The sequence below is a fragment of the Canis aureus genome, chromosome 14 (genome assembly GCF_053574225.1).
Source record: "Canis aureus isolate CA01 chromosome 14, VMU_Caureus_v.1.0, whole genome shotgun sequence".
NCBI classification, from domain to species: domain Eukaryota; kingdom Metazoa; phylum Chordata; class Mammalia; order Carnivora; family Canidae; genus Canis; species Canis aureus.
Window position 1 is genome coordinate 41,100,091 of NC_135624.1, and position 15,407 is coordinate 41,115,497.

The following is a 15,407-nucleotide window of genomic DNA, read 5'->3' on the forward strand; positions in this document are numbered from 1 at the left end:
CCTCCAGCAGGGGTGCAGGGAGCCGCCTCGGCCCCGCAGAGCTGGGGTCCGCAGGTGCCCGCGCCGCGCCCTCGGGGCCCCAAACCCCACACAGGCTCGCCGCACACTGCGCAGCTTCGACCCTTTACTGAGCGCGCCGGAGCATGCGCAGGCCGAGCCCGCCGGCCGGCCAATCCGCGCGGCCCACGTCATCAGCCCGCGCCCGCCCCTCGGCCCGGCCGCTCAGCAGTGGATCTCGTAGGCTGCGGGCGGCTGCAGCGGGAGCCCGGGCCCCGCACCGTCGGCCGCCTCCGTCGGGACGTCAGCGAAGAGCGGCTTGGAGCGGTCGATGACGAACATCTCGTGGCCTCGCTCGTCGCGGAGCTCCTCGAGCTGCGCGAAGGTGCACGGCCCGTCCGAGTAGTCGTTGACGAAGAGCGCGCCCTCGCCCGGCGGCCCCGGCGCCTTTTTCCGCTTGCGGCGCCGGCGGCAGATCATGGCGGCCAGCAGCAGCGCCGTGAGCGCCAGCAGCGCGATGGCGGCCGCCACGGCCGTCTGCGTGGCCAGGCCCAGGGCGCGGAAGGCCATGCTGCCCGCCTCCTGCAGCGGCTCGTGGCTGACGGGCCCGGCGGGCGGGGGAGGCGGCGGCGCGGGCTGCGGCGGCTGCGGCCGGGACAGGTTGACCAGGAGCTGGAAGGGCACGCGGGCGGCGCCGCCGGCGTTGGAGGCCTCGCACTCGTACTTGCCGGCATGGGCCAGAGTGATGTTGCTAAGGAACAGCATGCCGCTGCCCGTGTCGGGGCCGCCGGGGCGCGGCGCCCCGCCCTCCGCCTGCGCCTGCGCCCGCGGCTGCCCGTCGCGCGGCTGCGCCACCTTTCTCCAGGTGACCAGGGGCTGCGGGTAGCCCGAAGCCTGGCAGGCCACCCGCAGGTCCTCGCCCAGGTTGGCCGTCACCTCGAGCGGCTCCACGTGCACTGAGGGCGGGATGCAAATGAGGCTGCTGCCGGAAACGTCCAGGAGGCTCTGCAGCGCCAGGCGTGGGGGCTCGGCGCACACGATCTTCTTGTCCCTGGAGCTGAGCAGCCGCTGGCCGCCCTCCTTAATCCAGGCTCCCAGCCAGTGCAGGGCGCAGTCGCAGCGCCAAGGGTTCTCTGCGGGCAGAGCAGGGGCGCTGGCTCCTGGGAGCAGGCTCTCCCCTCCCCTGTGGCTGCGCGGCCCCGCCCCGCCCGCTCATCTCTCAGCCTCTGCTGCTCTGAAGTCTCTGCCTGGAACCAATCCCATCATCGGGGCGGAAGCGTCGGCGCCCGCACGCACGGGCCGCAGCACTAAACCCCGCGGTCCGTCAGCCGCATCCTCAGGCGCTAAGTCCTGGAAACGCCGGCCCGGGCCGTCCATGCAGGTGCTGCCTGCCTGCCTGCGCTGGTGGCCCCAAGGCCGGCCAGCCCTCGCCTCTGCCCGGGACTCCGAGCCTCTCCGACCGCCGTGCGCAAGCTCCCCGAGCCGCGCCTGCCCCAGCGCCGCGCTCCCGTCAGCCTTCGTGGCGGCTGCGGGCGGGGCCCAGGCCCCAGGAGGGTCGGACGGTCTGCAGTTGGGAGCCCTGCGGCCCGCCCCGGCTGCCCCCGGGCCTGTTGCTACTGACCTGCCTACGCCCAGAATATGCCCCGCACGAGACCCCCGGGGGTACCTGTGAGGCGCAGGACCTGCAGGCTGGCCAGGGGCCGGAGGGCCTCGCGGCTGAGGGTGCCCAGGTGGTTTCTGCTGAGGTCCAGCAGCGCCAGTGAGGAGAGCCCCGCCAGTGCCTGGTCCTCCAGCAGCTCAATGCTGTTGTCCTGCAGGTGCAGCTCCTGCAGTCGCTGAAGGGACAGCGGGGCATCAGGGAAGGGGCCCCAGGGGACAGGCGCAGGCCCGGGCAGGCCCCTCCGGCGCCCGCCGTCCCGCCCGCGCCCCTCACCGGCAGGTGCAGGAAGGTGAAGTCCAGCAGCTGCCCCAGCTGGTTACCCGCCAGGTAGAGCGCGCGCAGCTGAGCCAGGCCTGCGAAGGCGCCGACTCGCAGGCCGCGCAGCCGGTTCCCGGTGAGCGCCAGTTCCAGCAGGCATGACTGCGCGCGGAAGGCGCCAGGCTCCAGGGCGCGCAGGCTGTTGTTGTGTAGGTAGAGGCGGCGCAGGGCGGCGAGAGGCGCCAGGATGCCTGGGTCCAGGCGCGCGATGCTGTTGTCCTGCAGGAACAGCGTCTGCGGGCCGGAGGGAGGTCGGGGACTGTTCACGCCGCGGAGGCGGCTCCCTCCTCGACCGGGCGCCCACACGCCCCTCCCTCCGGGCCGCGGGCCCCACGCGGTGCCCACCTGCGTCCCGGGTGGGATTCCGGGCGGGACGCCGCGCAGCCGCAGGGCGCCGCACTCCACCGTGGCGCTGTAGCAGCGGCAGGCGGCCGGGCAGCCGGCAGCGCGGGGCGGGCAGCCGGGGAGCCACAGCAGCCACAGCAGCAGCAGCGTGGGCGCCCCCGGGGCCATCTCCCACGGGACCGGCGGCCGACCGCGAAGCTGAGGCCTCCAGCGGGGCCTCCGAATAGTCCAGCCCGGATGGGATGTGCCTCCTGAAACACAGGTCGGTGTGCCGGCCCCTGACACTTGAGAACCAGAGAACGTGGATGGAGGCCCGCACCCCGGGTGCAATATCTGAAAGGTCATAAGTCAGTTCAAGCAACTGATTAAAAAAACAAAAAACTTTACCAGAACAGCCCTGACATCTGGGGCATCGGCTTCCACGGCAGTTCCCGCTGTTCCCAGTGGTAGGCCCCGCCCTGCCTGAGCCCCCTCTCCCAGCTCTCCTCCTAAGGGGCTTCCTGCCCAGCAGTACCGGGCTCAGGCTTCCCTGCGCTCTAGCCGCTGCTTGCCTGGGGTGTGGGCTTGGGGACATGATGGTGGGAGGCCCCGGGCCCAGGTAGCCAAGCCCAGGCTGGAAGGGGGACAGGCTCTGGGAAGGCGATTTCCCTTGTCCAGGCGGGCTCTCCTCTGGAACTTCCAAAAGCCGAGTCCAGAGCATGAGGCTTGTGCCCTCAAGACAAGGCCCAGTGTCCTTGTGTGACCCCTCATGAAGTCCAGTCCTGTCCCTGGAACCCATTCTGTGGTCCCCATCCCGGGAGCCAACCACCACAGTAAAATGCGAGCACAGTTTTGTGCAGCCCCTGCCCCCGGCGGCTGAGGGTGGGTCTCGGAGCTTGCTAGAGTGGGGGCACGTGGCACACGACAAGACCCTCTGTTGAGGAGCCATGTCCTCCTCCCTGCTGGCTCCCGGGAAGGTGCTTCTCTTTTTTGGGCCGTGGAACAGCTGGGTTGTGAGGATGGGCCTTGGGCCACCAACCGGTTTTGTAGGGCCATTTCCCACGCGGCTCTGGGAGCAGCGAGCTGAATTGTGAAGGGACGCCTAGTGTCGGGGGCTTATGCTCACACGCCTGTGGTCCTGGCGAGCGGAAGGCCCGGGTCTAGGTCCAGGCGCAGGAAGTCCAGTGCTAAAGGTGGGGCCCGGGCTGAGAAGCCAGCTAGTCTGGAGCAGGGGCAGCAAACCGGGGTGTGCTGTTGTCCTGCCTGCAGCCCGCCCTCAAATGGTCCCCGCTCAAAACCTGCCCATTGACCCTGCCGGCAGGAGTGAGTCCTGTGGAAAGGCACCAGGTGGCCTTGGTGTCTGTTCAAATCGCGCTCTAAATTGTAACTCACGTAATTATTTAAAGTCACTAGAAATGAAGTGCGCACAGCAAAAGTTTTAATGCAATAGCTTTGGCTCAAGCAGGGCAGTTCCCGGGTGTCTGAGGGTGTGTGTGGACCCCAAGGACGGGAAGGCATCCTCGGGCTCCTGGGACCCGCTCCCCTGAGCCAAAGGCTTGCCGGGGCCTTGCCCCCTCTGCCTCCGGCAGCAAGCCCTCAAGCAGAGGAGCTTCGCGGCTTCCTCCTTAGGATTCCGGGCAACTGCTGCTCCCAGGGACGGCCCTGCGCGCTGACTGGGACACAGGGGCCCGAGCAGGGAGAGGGCCGGGACCGGGTCCGGGGCGGGAAGGGGTGGGCAGGCCAGCCCCGAAATCCTTTTACCCGGCGGGCGGCCCTATAATCGGCTGGGCAGGGGGCGGGGCGTCACGCACTGGATTCAGCGACAGCTGTCACCGACTCCAGCGCGCCATCTGTGCGGAGACCAGAGGGCCGAGGAAGCCCCGCGACCCCCTGGGGCGGAGCCCGAGCCGCGGGCCTCGATTTCCTCGCGGTGTCACCTGCTCCCCCTCCAGCGCGGGTCTGTCCCAGGGCAGGGCAGGGCGTAGCCCCTGCCAGTTCGCCTCCCCCTCTCGGTGCGCGCGGGGCAGGGCCGGCCCGGCCGCGATCCCGCCCCCACGCCCGCTGACCTGGGATCGGGCGCCCGCTCACCTGACGCTCCCGCGGCGCGGCTCCCCCGCCGAGCCCACGGCGCTCCGGCCCCACTAGCAGCGCCGGGCGGGGGAGGGGCGGGCGCCGCTCGCGCACGCGCACTGGAGCCCCCCCCCCCCCCCGCGCTCCTCCGGCCCGGCGTCCGCGGCGTCGCCGGCGAGCGAGGCCTGAACCGGTGGCCGCCCGAGGCCCAAGGCGAGCGGAGGGAGCGGAAGGGGCCGCGACTCCGCCCCTCCTCGCGGTCGCGGCCCCGGACGCGGCAGCACCTCGGACAGCGCCAGGCGGACAGGTGCCGCGGTGCACCTCTGCCGCGCACGCGCATTCGGCCGGCGCGCTCTCCGGGTGCGCGTGCGCAGCGGAGCGCGGCCGGGCCGGAGGGTGGGGGGAGTGGGGGAGTGGGGGGGTGGGGGCGGCTCAGGGCGGCGCGGCGGGCAGCAGCGGGGCCAGGTCCATGGTGAGGGCGAGGCGGCGGCCCTGCCAGCGCACGTGCGAGGGCATCGCGGCCGCGCCGGGCGGGTACTCGAAACAGGTGCTCAGCTCGAAGGCCAGGGCGGAGCGCACCAGGCCCACGCCGCCCGCACGCTCGGGCGCCGGGTGGTAGAGGCGGCCGTTGGCGGCCAGGGGCAGCAGGCGCGCGGGCTCGAAGGGCACGGCCAGGGCGTCCCCGCCGCCGCAGTAGGACAGCCGCGGGGGCCCGGGGCCCGAGGCCAGCAGGTGCGTGAAGACCACCGGCCGGTCCTCGCAGCGCAGGAAGTTGCGCTCCCGGCCGCAGGGCGAGAGGAAGGGGAAGGAGGCCTCGTAGCGGCCGCTGCGGTTGGGTCTCAGGCGGGAGAAGAAGGTGACCAGGAACTGTGGGTCTGGAGGGAAAGGACGCGGTTGCTGCGCGCGGCCGCGGGGCCCCTCCCCTGCCCGGCTCGCCCTGCGCGGCCCCGGGCGCTGCCGCAGGGGCGCGGGCGGGGCGGGGCGGCTGCAGCCGTACCTTTGAAGCAGGTGGTGAAGTTCTTCATTTTGGAGTCGTCCAGGAAAAGCTGCGGACGGGGACGGCCGTGAGTGCGCCCAGGCCGGGGGATGGCCTCCCCCCGCGGAGCCCCGGCCCGCCCCCGCCCGCCCAAGCGGCCCCGCCGCACGCCCACCTGGCCCTGGTGGTCCACGTAGTAGAAGTACTCCCGCGTCCGGGACTCCGGGGCCTGGCCCTGCGCGTACAGCACGTCCCCGCCCCCGCCGCAGGCCCGGGCCCCCGGGGGTCGCGTCCGGAGCGCCCCGCACGCCCGCCACATCTCCTCCCGCGCCGGAAGCGGCGGCCCGGGACGCGGGGCGGGCGCTGCGTGGCCACGCCCCCCGGCGGCCGGGCTCGGGGTCACGCCCCGCCCCCCGGAAGCCCGCGCGCCGCTGGGGTCCGCACAACAGCACACGCAGCCTCCACGTGTCCATAGTACTTTATTCACACAAAGTGTTGCCACCTCTGGGGTCCATGCGTCAGGGCGAGTCTGGCCCGGAGACCCCGCGGCTCGGGGCGCCGCAGGGGACACCCGGCAACGGCGGGGCTTTTTTTTTTAATAATAAATAAAAACTCAACTCTAAAAAATATATATATATATATATATATATAAACTGGGGAGAAATTAAGTTTTACAATCGGAACTCAAAATTCCAAAATGGAAAATGTACAAACTGAGAGTCGAGGTGCCCCCGCCCCGCCGGCCCGTCCCTCCTCCCGCGGGTCCCAGACGCGGGTGGACACGGCTTGGTTTTTGGTCAGAAGCCAAGAAAGTGGCGAAGAAAACGAAGGAGTGATGTCAACTTGCTCCGCACGGAGGACAGGCTAGGACGGCTCAGAGATAAATAGCATTTGGGTTAAAACTAGGTCATTAGCAAATTTAGTTCTTATATCTTTCCCTCTATATCTTTATACACAGGCGGGTTGGTGTGCTGGATAGAATCTGAATTTATAGTTACACGAAGAAAAATACTCTTGCCCCTCCCCCACCCTGCCCCAAGAATGCCTGCCCAACCCTGCCCCCACCCCAGAGGACTTTGGTTTGGGCCCCCCCCCCCAGAAAGCCCGCCGGGCCCTGCTCTGGTGACGGACAGTCCAGTGCCCTGCGCTCCCCCCCCAACCCCCCCCCCCCCGCGCAGCCTCCGCGCAGGCGGCCACACTCAGGTAGTGGCGGAGAGGGGGGAGGGGGGAAGGGGGGACGGAGGGAGAGGGGAAGGGGGGACGGAGGAAGAGGGGAGGGGCGGGGGGAGGGGCGAGGGGGAGGGGCGGGGGGAGGGGCGAGGAGGAGGGAGGAGGAGGAGGAGGGAGGAGGAGGACGAAGGTGGCGGTGGCTGCAGGCCGGACCGGGATGGAGACCCGGCGAGGCGCTGGCCCCGGGGCCGGGCGGCGTGTGCTCTCAGGCCGGCCGGGAGGGGCAGTGTCACTTGGCTCCAGGAAACAGAAGGCACTTTCTCGGGGCTGACCGGCCGGCGGGGGGCGGGGCGGGGCCCACGGGACTGGCCACTGGGCGGGGGGCGGCGTGGGGGGGCCTGCAGGGTGGGGCGGGCACGGCGGGGGCCTGGCATGCTGCCTCCGCGGCCGGGGCGTTCCCTCCCCCCTCCCCGCGTGCTCCCCTGCGCTCCCCCCCGCGGTCCTAGGGCCCCCGTGCTATAGCACGCCCTCCATGAAGCTGGTGTCCAGGTGCTGGATGAGCACGCGCAGGAACGACATCTCCTTGCGAGTGTTCTCGAAGATGACGCGCGGGTCGTCCGACCGGCAGCGCAGGCAGTTGGGCGCCATCACCATGGCCAGGTTGCTGACGTCCATCTTGGTGATGGCCACGTTGGCGGGCTGCACGAACACCTGCGAGGGCGCACGGGCGAGTGGGCGGTGCCGGATAGAGGGGCGGGGCCGGGAGCTGGGTGTGGGCGGGGCCGAGGCGCAGGTGGGTGGACCGGCAGCGGGGTGGGGGCGTGGCCAGGAGTTGGGGGGCGGGGCCCCGGCTAGAGGGGCGGAGGCGGGAGTCAGGGCGGGGGCGTGGCCGGGAGCGGGTTGTGGGGTGGGTGGGCAGGACCGAGGCGCAGGGGGCGGGACAGGTGGCCGTGGGGGGGGGGGGCGGGGCCGGGCGCGCCCCGCGCGTACCTGAAGGAAGCGGATGAGGTAGCACAGCACCAGGCGGTTGATGCGGGGCAGCGCGTGCACCACAGCCACGGCGGCCTCGGGGCTCTCGTAGTGCGCGATGCACTGCTCGTAGAACTCGTGCGGGATCAGGGGCTCCTCCAACTCCCGGTACCACAGCTTCAGTAGCGAAGCTGTGGACACAGTGCGGGGTGCCGCTCAGCGCGGCCTGCAGGGCGGGCACCCTCCCACAGGGGGCGGTGCGGACCGGAAAGGGTCGCCGGGCCTAGGTAGGCTGCACAGACCCAGGCCCTGGTGGATCGTGCAGGGGTGAGGGCAGGTGCAGGCAAGGCCCGAGGGAGGCCCCCGGGGGGCCGTGCGTCCTAGCCGAATGGGGGCTCACCAGGGACGTGGGGATCCTCCAGGCCTGTGGGCACCTTCCACTGGTCCACCTGCAGCTTCAGGGCGTTCACCTCATCAATGTCCCCGGGCACTCTGTGGAGCAAGGGTGGGTCTCACCGAGGAGGACTCTGCCTTGCCCTGGGTCAGGCTCCTCCCCATGCGGCCGGCCTCTCTTCCATCGGGGAGAGAGACAGCCGCCGGCCCCCCGATGCCTTCATCAGTGGGGCCACTGAGGCTCAAACCCACAAGCCTCACTTCCCAGCTCTCCTCTCGGGGAGTGAGTCCTGACAGCAGGTAGCAGGCCCTGTGCTATTCCCCATGGGGCAGGGACTGTCATCCCTATTCATAGGTGAGCACCACCTGCTGGCTGCTGCCCAGACTCCTGTTGCAGGCCCTGCCTAGGGTCCCTGCCATTCAAGTGCCCTCTGGGACCCCACTGGCCATCTTTACAGAGGCATCATCCCCGGTTGACCCTCCTAAGTTCAGGCATGCTGACACCCGGGGTGGGGGTTCCTTGACTTGCCCCCTGGGGATGGGGACCTGCCCTGCCTTTCCAGGCTGCACAATGGCCTGTGAGCTCCAGGGTGTTCCTCCCACCCACAGGACAGCCTCTTGTGGGGTCCCCTCTGGCTATCCCCAGACAGGGGCATGAGTCTCCTGGCCCCAAAACCCAGGGCTGGGGCAGGGAAGGAGGCCCGGTGGTCCTGGTGCCTGCCTGAGACAGCAGACACACCCGAGGCCTCACACCCAGGCCCCAGGTAGCAGGGCACCTGAAGATGCCTTCCGTCTGGTCGCCGTTGAGCGCTAGCACCTCCTCAGACAGACGTGTTTGTACCCAGGGCAGCTGCCGATCAGGGTATCGCTCCTTCTGCATGCTCATGACCTCCTGCAGGGCACTGCCAAACATGGACGGGCTGAACACAGCATTCTTGGCGTGCCGGATCTCCTCCACATTGGGCTTCTTCAGCCCCTGCAAAGACAGCCCAGCGCTCTGACCTGGTGTGGCCCCGCGGCGCTGCTCCCAGCCTTCCCTCCCCCTGTATCCCTCCCAGGGCTGCCCCTGGCTTGGCCACCCTCCCCTCTCTCCCTGGTAACTCCAGGCACCTGCACAGAGCTGAGGGCACCCCAACTCCTTGGTCCCCAAGTCACTGGGGAAGAGGCATCCTGCTGGGCCAGCTACAACACCCTAAATCTTCAGGTGGCCCCACTGGTCACACGGGAGGAAGGTGGGAGTGGTTCCTGGAATGAGAGCTGCCTGGGGCCACAGAGGGGCCAGGCTGGCTGAAGTGGACCAGGTGACACCACCTGGGGCGGAGGTGGGGGGAGAAGAGGGGAGGGACGGCCAGGCTCCGAGACCTGGCAGGAAGGGTCAGCCTCCAGAGGGCCTGAGGGGCTGCCTGGGTGGAAGTAGGGGCGGGGGTACGGAAGGGGAAGATGGCCAGGTGAGTGGCCCAGCGTGAGTGAAGGGGCCCATGGTGGTGTTCTGAGCCTGCCCTGCAGTCCCAGGCCAGGCCTCCCCGGGGCCCAGAGGCAGTCGGCCAGGGTGTGAGGGTCCCCTCTAGAGGGGTGGTCTCTTGCCTGCTCACGGGTGAGCCTGGGGCAGCTGGTGCCGTGGCCACAGGGCACCTCACCGTCACTTGGCCCTGCCCGCCTGTGCCCACGGCCTTCCCTGGCTGCCTGCCTGCCTTGGTGGGCTCTAGGAGAGCAGGCCAATCCCTGACGCGTCCCCTGGACCAGTCCCCCTGACCGCCCAGCCGGGAGGATGCTCATACCTTCTTGGCTCCGGTGAGGGCCGCCTTCTGCAGCTTGTGGTAACAGTACTTGGCATACGTGCTTATCGCCACCCCTGGAAAAGAACGGGCACCGGTCAGCATGCTGTGGATGTGGGGCGCAGGGGCTGAGAGGCCAGAGTGGGAGGGGTGAGAGGCCGCTCCCGCAAGAGCCCTGGGGTCCCCCCTCTCCTGGGCTGAGTCCTTTAGAGCAGAAACCCGCACAGAGAGGCAAGGGACCCTTCCCGCACCTCAAGGAGCCTCGCTGGGGAAGGGACCCCTCTGCTAGCCCCCCCGCCCCTCCCACCTTTACCAGGAAAGGCAGGACACGGGCCCCAGCCCTGGGGAGTCCCTAAGAAGGGCCGTTTGACAGGAAACAGGGCTAGGGGTGCTCTGTGCCCACTGCCTGGGGCCAGTCCTGGGGAGGGGGCTTTGGGGTAGCTGGTCATCAGGCCCAACTCCCCGGTAGCCCTGCCTCCAGCCAGGGATGCTGCGTGGCCGCGGGCTGCCTGGGCCAGAGTCCCGGAAAGGGAGGCCGACAGGATGGTGGGAGTGCAATGGGGAGGAGGAGCATGGAGGGGACGCCCCGTGTCCTGAGCCCGGGTGTCCCTGCAGGGCCAGCACACAGACACCTTTGGGTTCTGCCCAGGGGCCGAAGGCGGGAGGGAGGCCCGTTTCCTTTCTCCGGGCGGGGGCTAGCTCTGCCCGGCAGCAGTTGTGGCTGGCAGTCACGGGATGGCGGCCGGGGGGGGGGGGGGGGGGGGGGGGGGGGGGAGCGTTTGGAGAGCAGGGGCCTCAGGGACCTTGGCTAGGAAGTGTCCAGATAGAGGGATGAAGGGCAGGGAGGAGGAGCCCGCGCAGGGCGGGTGTGCCCCGGGTGGCATCTTTCCTGGCCCAGGAAGGCAGGCGCAAGAGAAGCTGCAAGGAACCCAAAGCGAGACCTCGCCTGGGAGCACCCGCCCCGGGGCCGTGGACCAGTCAAGGGGAGGCTGGGAGGGAGGCTGGGAGGGGGCCGCGGAGGCCCCGGCCTGCCGACCCCAGCCTCAGATCCAAATAACCCAGTCTTCTCTTAAAGGAAGCAGGTTCTTGTGCAGGAAGCACAAGGGGGTCCTCGGACCTGGGTCTTAGCCCACGAAAATCTTCGTCTGAGTGGTCATAGGACCGTGTCGTCACCGTAAGCAGCAACCGTTCTCACTGTCCCTGGGAATCCGTTTCGGGTCCCTGGGATGCAGCCCCCCAGGCCAGCTCAGGACACTGCGCCCAGAGCCAACTGGGCCTTCGGACGCCTCACGGCAGGGGGGCGGCTACGGGGGGGGGGGGGCGCCCCGGCGACACAAACACCCCAACCCCTGTCTCAGGGCCTCGCCCACGGGGCTGCCTCTCCAGGGGTGGTCCTGGTCCCGAGGCGGCCTTCTTGGGCCTCAGCGTCCTCCCCTCTAGGACGGGAGGGGGGGGGGGTCCCGGCAGCCCCCGTACCCTGCACCGCGTGGCGGGCGTCGCTTCCCGGGCCACGACCAGGGGGAGGGGGGGGTCTCCCGAGGACCGAGCTGTGCAGCGCCCACGGCCAGCTCGGGAGATCTCACGATGGCGTGGGTGCTCCGCCTCGGGCCCCCCAGGACATGCCTTCCAGGGGCCCGGCTGCAGAGGGACAGTCGGGCGGCTCTCCCACAGTCTGCCCCGCCCCGCCCCCGCCCCTGGGCCTATAAGTTGTGCGGTGGGACCAGAGGCCACCCCGGCCACCCCTTGGCGCCTGCACTGCGGGTCCTGGGCCTCGGCTCCACCCTCGCTACACAAGAGGATCTCGTGGGGCCAGGCTGAGCCCTGTCCCTGCGGCAACCCCACACCCGGACTGGCGGGAGCTCAGGGCCCCCCCACTTGGCTCCGATGCCTGGGGCCAGAGGGCAGCGACCCCCTCCACCAAGCGCAGCGCGTAGCCACCAGCTTCCCAGGGGAGGGGGGTCGAGGTTGGGTGGTACTGGCACAAGAAGTGGGGCTTGGCACAAGAAGTGGGGCTCGTCTGGAGGAGGACGTGTGTGTTCCAGGGGTGGGGGGGGAGTGCCCGAGGTGGGGCAGCGGCCGGTCCCAGAGCCCCAGTGCCAGGACAGCAGTGAGACCCCCCCCCCGGGGACAGCTCAGTCCTGGGTGGACAGGGCCTCCCTGCAGCCTGGACAGTGGTGGGATGGGGCTGTGGTCCCGAGCCAGGGCCCGGGGAGAAGGGAGAGGCTGGTGGGACGGTGGGAAGTTCTTGGGCTCCCTCCAAGGAAGCCCCTCCTCAGCACTCACCTAGGGGTGCTTCCGGCCGGCCTTGCCCAGTCTGTCCTCGCCCTTCCCCACCAAGCGCCCAGCGTGCAAGTTGGAAATTGTTCTGAGCACCAGGGAGAGAGGCACAGGGCGGGTGTGGCCTCCCCCAGACACATCTTCCGCGACCGGGGCCTCGGCCGGCCCGGAAGGCCCCAGGCCCGATGGTTAGTGCCACCCCACTGACACCCCTTCCAGCCCAGAAGCGGTTAGAGAAAGGGGCCAGGCGGCCCAGGCCGGAGAGCAGAGCTGCGCAGACTGCACCCAGGCTGCGGGAGAGGCCCTACCATCCGGCTCCTCAACATAAGGCTTGGGTTTCTTTCTCAACTTGGGCTTCTTCTTACTGTTCCTTTCCAGGAGCGCTCTCATATGCTGCGTCACTGGGGAGCAAACAGAGCCGTGAGGACCACAGAACACAAAGTCGGGCGCGTCAGCCCACGCCGCCCGCCGCAGCCGCAGCCGGGGGGGCCCCTCAGGACTCCTCACAGGGACACGGCCCGGTGGGGTCCCGGGCTGGCGGGGTCCTGGGCTGGCGGGGCTGCTCCTCGCGCGCAGGCGGGCGGGGGAGGGCCAGGGGGGCGCCTCCCAGCTGTCTGCCCTCGGGGGTCTCAGGCTCCTGGCCGGGCCGGGGGCAGGGTGCGGAGCCCCCCAGCAGCCTCTGGGCCTGACCTGCGCTGCCAGCACTCCGCACACAGCACCCCAGCAGGGCGGCCCTCCACGCCTGCCCCCGGAGGCTCTTCTCCGACTGCGAAGGCAGCCTGCCACCTAGTCGCCCCCCAGGGCGCGCGGCCCGCCCATCGAGGCACTCCCGCCAGCAGCATGCCCCTGTGGACGGGCCACCGCACCCATGGCTTAGGAAGCAGCGTCTTCAGGTTCTGCTCGCTCGGGCCGCAGGGAGCCTGTGGCCGGCGGAGGGAGCCGTGACTCCGGCGACCCCGCGGCTTCTCCGCGGCCGGTGCCTTGGACGGAGAACAGTGCAGGAGCCAGGCCTGGAGGTGCGGCGCTCCCCGCCCTTGGGGCACCCACAGAGGCACGGCTCCGCCCATATACACCTCCCTCCAGGCCCCCCGCGGGCTGGGACCGCCTGTCTCTGGTGAGCATCTCCCGAAGAGCAGGAGCTCCAGGGCATCGAGGGTTTCCTCTTGCACAGACTGCTTCTGGCATCACACCTAGAAACCCCGGCCCAGCTCGAGAAGAAGCGTCTATGTTTCGTTCTAGCTTTACAGTTTCTAGGGTTTATGTTTTGGTTTGTGATATTTTGAGCTAGTTTTTGCAGACAGCACAGAGTAGGAGGCTCATCCTTGAAGTTCATCTCTTTTTGCGTTTGGCCACCAGCTGTCCCGGCACCAGAGGCAGGAGGCAATGCCCTTTCTTCACGGAGGTGCCTCTGCATCTCTGTGCAAAATAGTGCACCACGTAAGTCTCGGTTGAGTTTTGGACTCTGTTCTGCCCCACGGATCTACCTTTACATCAACAGCTTATTCTCCTGGCTCCTGGAGCGTCATGACAAGGCTTGAAGCAGGATATGGTCAGTCCACCAACCTCCCTCTTCTTTTTCAAAGGTTATTGTGGCCATTCTAGGTCCTTTGCATTTTCTATGGATTTTAGAATCAGCCTATTGATTTCTAAATTAAAAAGAAAAACTATTAAGATTTTGGTTAGGGTTGAATCTGCATCTATTTAGGTGGAAGTAAAATCTTGATACAAGTGAGTCTTCTGATTCATGAATATGGTATTTCTCTCCACCTCAGGCCTTCCTGACTTGCAGTAACATTTGGGAGTTTTCAGCATAGAACTCTCAGACATCTTTTGTCAGACTTATCCCTAAGTATCTTATTTTTATTTTTATTTTATTTTTTTTTTAGTATCTTATTTTTAAATGCTATTGTGGATATATATTTTTTTAAGATTTTATTTCAAACTAATCTCTACAGCCAATGTAGGGCTCAGACTCACAACCCCAAGGTCAAGGGTCACCTGTTCCACCTGCTGAGCCAGCCAGGCGCCCCGAGATGGTATTTTTAAAATGTCCATTTCCAGTAGTTTGTTGCTACTATGTAGAAACACAATTAACTTCTATATATTGGTCTTGCATCCTGCAAACTTGCTATTCTCACTTACTATAGTATTTTTATAGGTCCGTGGAAGACTGTGTGGTCTGTGAATAGACACAATTGCACACTTCCTTCCCCTTCTGGATGCCTTTTATTTCTTTTCCATGACTTTGCACTGGCTAGGCCCTCTGGCATCACGTGGAGCAGGTGCAGGGGGGCTGGAGGTCCTTGCCTTGTTCTCGATCTTGGGGGAAAGCAGTCTTTCACCATTAAGTATGATGCTACCGGGGCACCTGGGTGGCTCAGCAGTTGAGCGTCTGCCTTTGGCTCAGGTCGTGACCCCGGGGTCCTGGGATCGAGTCCCGCATTGGGTTCCCCACAAGAAGTGTGCTTCTCCCTCTGCCTGTCTCTCTCTGTGTCTCTCATGAATAAATAAATAAAGCCTTAAAAAAAAAAGTATGATGCTGGCTAGAGATGTTTTTTAATTGTGTTTTTTAATTTAATACAAACATAAAAATATAGCCATTTAACCATTTTTAAGTGTACAATTTAGTGGCATCTAGTACACTGTGTCATGCAGCCACCACATTTCTAAAATTCTGATATCACCACGAACAGAAACACTGCACCCATTAAGCAAAACTCCTCATTCCCCCTCCCCCAGCTCCTGGTAACCTCTAATCTTTCTATGAATTGCTTACTTTAGATATTTCATAGAAGTTGAATTATACAGTGTTTGCCCTTTTGTATCTGCTTTTTTAACTTAGAATAACTTTTTCAAGGTTATTCCACGTTATAGCATGTATCAGAGCTTTATTCTTTTTTATGGCTGCAAAATATTCCACTTATCGATAGACCACATTTTGCTTATCCACGCACCTGGACACCTTGGTTGTTTACACTTTCCGGTTATTGTGAATAATGCTGCCATGGACATGGGTGTACAGGTATCTGAGTTCTCATTTTCCATTCTTTTGGGTGCTGTAGGGTCTTAAAAAATATTTGCCTTTTGTCCGGTTGAAGAGGGTCCCTTCTGTTCCTAGTTTGTTTAGAATTTTTATCAGGAATGGAAATATTGGATTTTTGCCAAATACTTTTTCTACACTTACTGGGATGATCACATAATCTTTCTTTTTTACTGGCGAATTACATGGATTGATTTTTTAGTGTGAAACCAATTTTTCATTCTTCAGATAAATCTCACTCAAGATACATTATCTTTTTTTATACATGGTTGGACTCCATTTGCTTAAGTAATGTTAACAATTTCTGTTCTATGTTCAGGAGGGATACTGTCCGTGTTTTTCATTTTTTTGGTAATGTCCTTTTATAATTTTTGTATGGAATAAATTTGGAGATAGTCCCTTGATTTCAATTTTCTCAGCGAGTTTGTAAAGAATTGC

General features: G+C 65.4%; 3 protein-coding genes across 9 annotated transcripts in view; all 3 read right to left on the reverse strand.

Moving 5' to 3' along the window:
* Positions 1 to 111: 111 nt before the first annotated feature.
* On the reverse strand, positions 112 to 4,522 carry LRRC24 (leucine rich repeat containing 24). Of its 3 annotated transcripts, XM_077847737.1 has the most exons (5): positions 4,388 to 4,522; positions 2,321 to 2,653; positions 1,931 to 2,209; positions 1,664 to 1,832; positions 112 to 1,130 (listed from the first exon to the last, which is right to left on the reverse strand). In XM_077847737.1, exons 2-5 carry the CDS (start codon positions 2,486 to 2,488, stop codon positions 223 to 225), a joined length of 1,524 nt encoding a protein of 507 aa, XP_077703863.1. In that variant the 5' UTR covers positions 2,489 to 2,653; positions 4,388 to 4,522; the 3' UTR covers positions 112 to 222. The 3 variants fall into 3 exon arrangements, with proteins under 3 accessions (XP_077703863.1, XP_077703862.1, XP_077703861.1); XM_077847736.1 differs by lacking the exon at positions 4,388 to 4,522 and having other exon boundaries at positions 1,664 to 1,823; positions 2,321 to 3,575; XM_077847735.1 differs by lacking the exon at positions 4,388 to 4,522 and having other exon boundaries at positions 2,321 to 3,575.
* C14H8orf82 (chromosome 14 C8orf82 homolog) lies at positions 3,716 to 5,737 on the reverse strand. The gene is made up of 3 exons (XM_077847744.1): positions 5,521 to 5,737; positions 5,367 to 5,415; positions 3,716 to 5,244 (listed from the first exon to the last, which is right to left on the reverse strand). Exons 1-3 carry the CDS (start codon positions 5,662 to 5,664, stop codon positions 4,802 to 4,804), a joined length of 636 nt encoding a protein of 211 aa, XP_077703870.1. The 5' UTR covers positions 5,665 to 5,737; the 3' UTR covers positions 3,716 to 4,801.
* Positions 5,738 to 5,807: 70 nt separating this feature from the next.
* Positions 5,808 to 15,407, reverse strand: part of ARHGAP39 (Rho GTPase activating protein 39) — a 90,292-nt gene continuing 80,692 nt past the window's right edge. For 2 of the 5 annotated variants that reach the window (XM_077847731.1, XM_077847734.1), the window contains 6 exons: positions 12,238 to 12,330; positions 9,656 to 9,729; positions 8,654 to 8,853; positions 7,885 to 7,976; positions 7,506 to 7,675; positions 5,808 to 7,226 (listed from right to left, as the gene is read on the reverse strand). In XM_077847731.1, the coding sequence (XP_077703857.1) occupies positions 7,032 to 7,226; positions 7,506 to 7,675; positions 7,885 to 7,976; positions 8,654 to 8,853; positions 9,656 to 9,729; positions 12,238 to 12,330 (824 nt within the window). In that variant the 3' untranslated portion in view covers positions 5,808 to 7,031. Of the gene's footprint in view, positions 7,227 to 7,505; positions 7,676 to 7,884; positions 7,977 to 8,653; positions 8,854 to 8,987; positions 9,139 to 9,655; positions 9,730 to 12,237; positions 12,331 to 15,407 lie in introns of those variants that run through there. The other 3 variants (XM_077847732.1, XR_013352086.1, XR_013352087.1) reach the window with 3 other exon arrangements.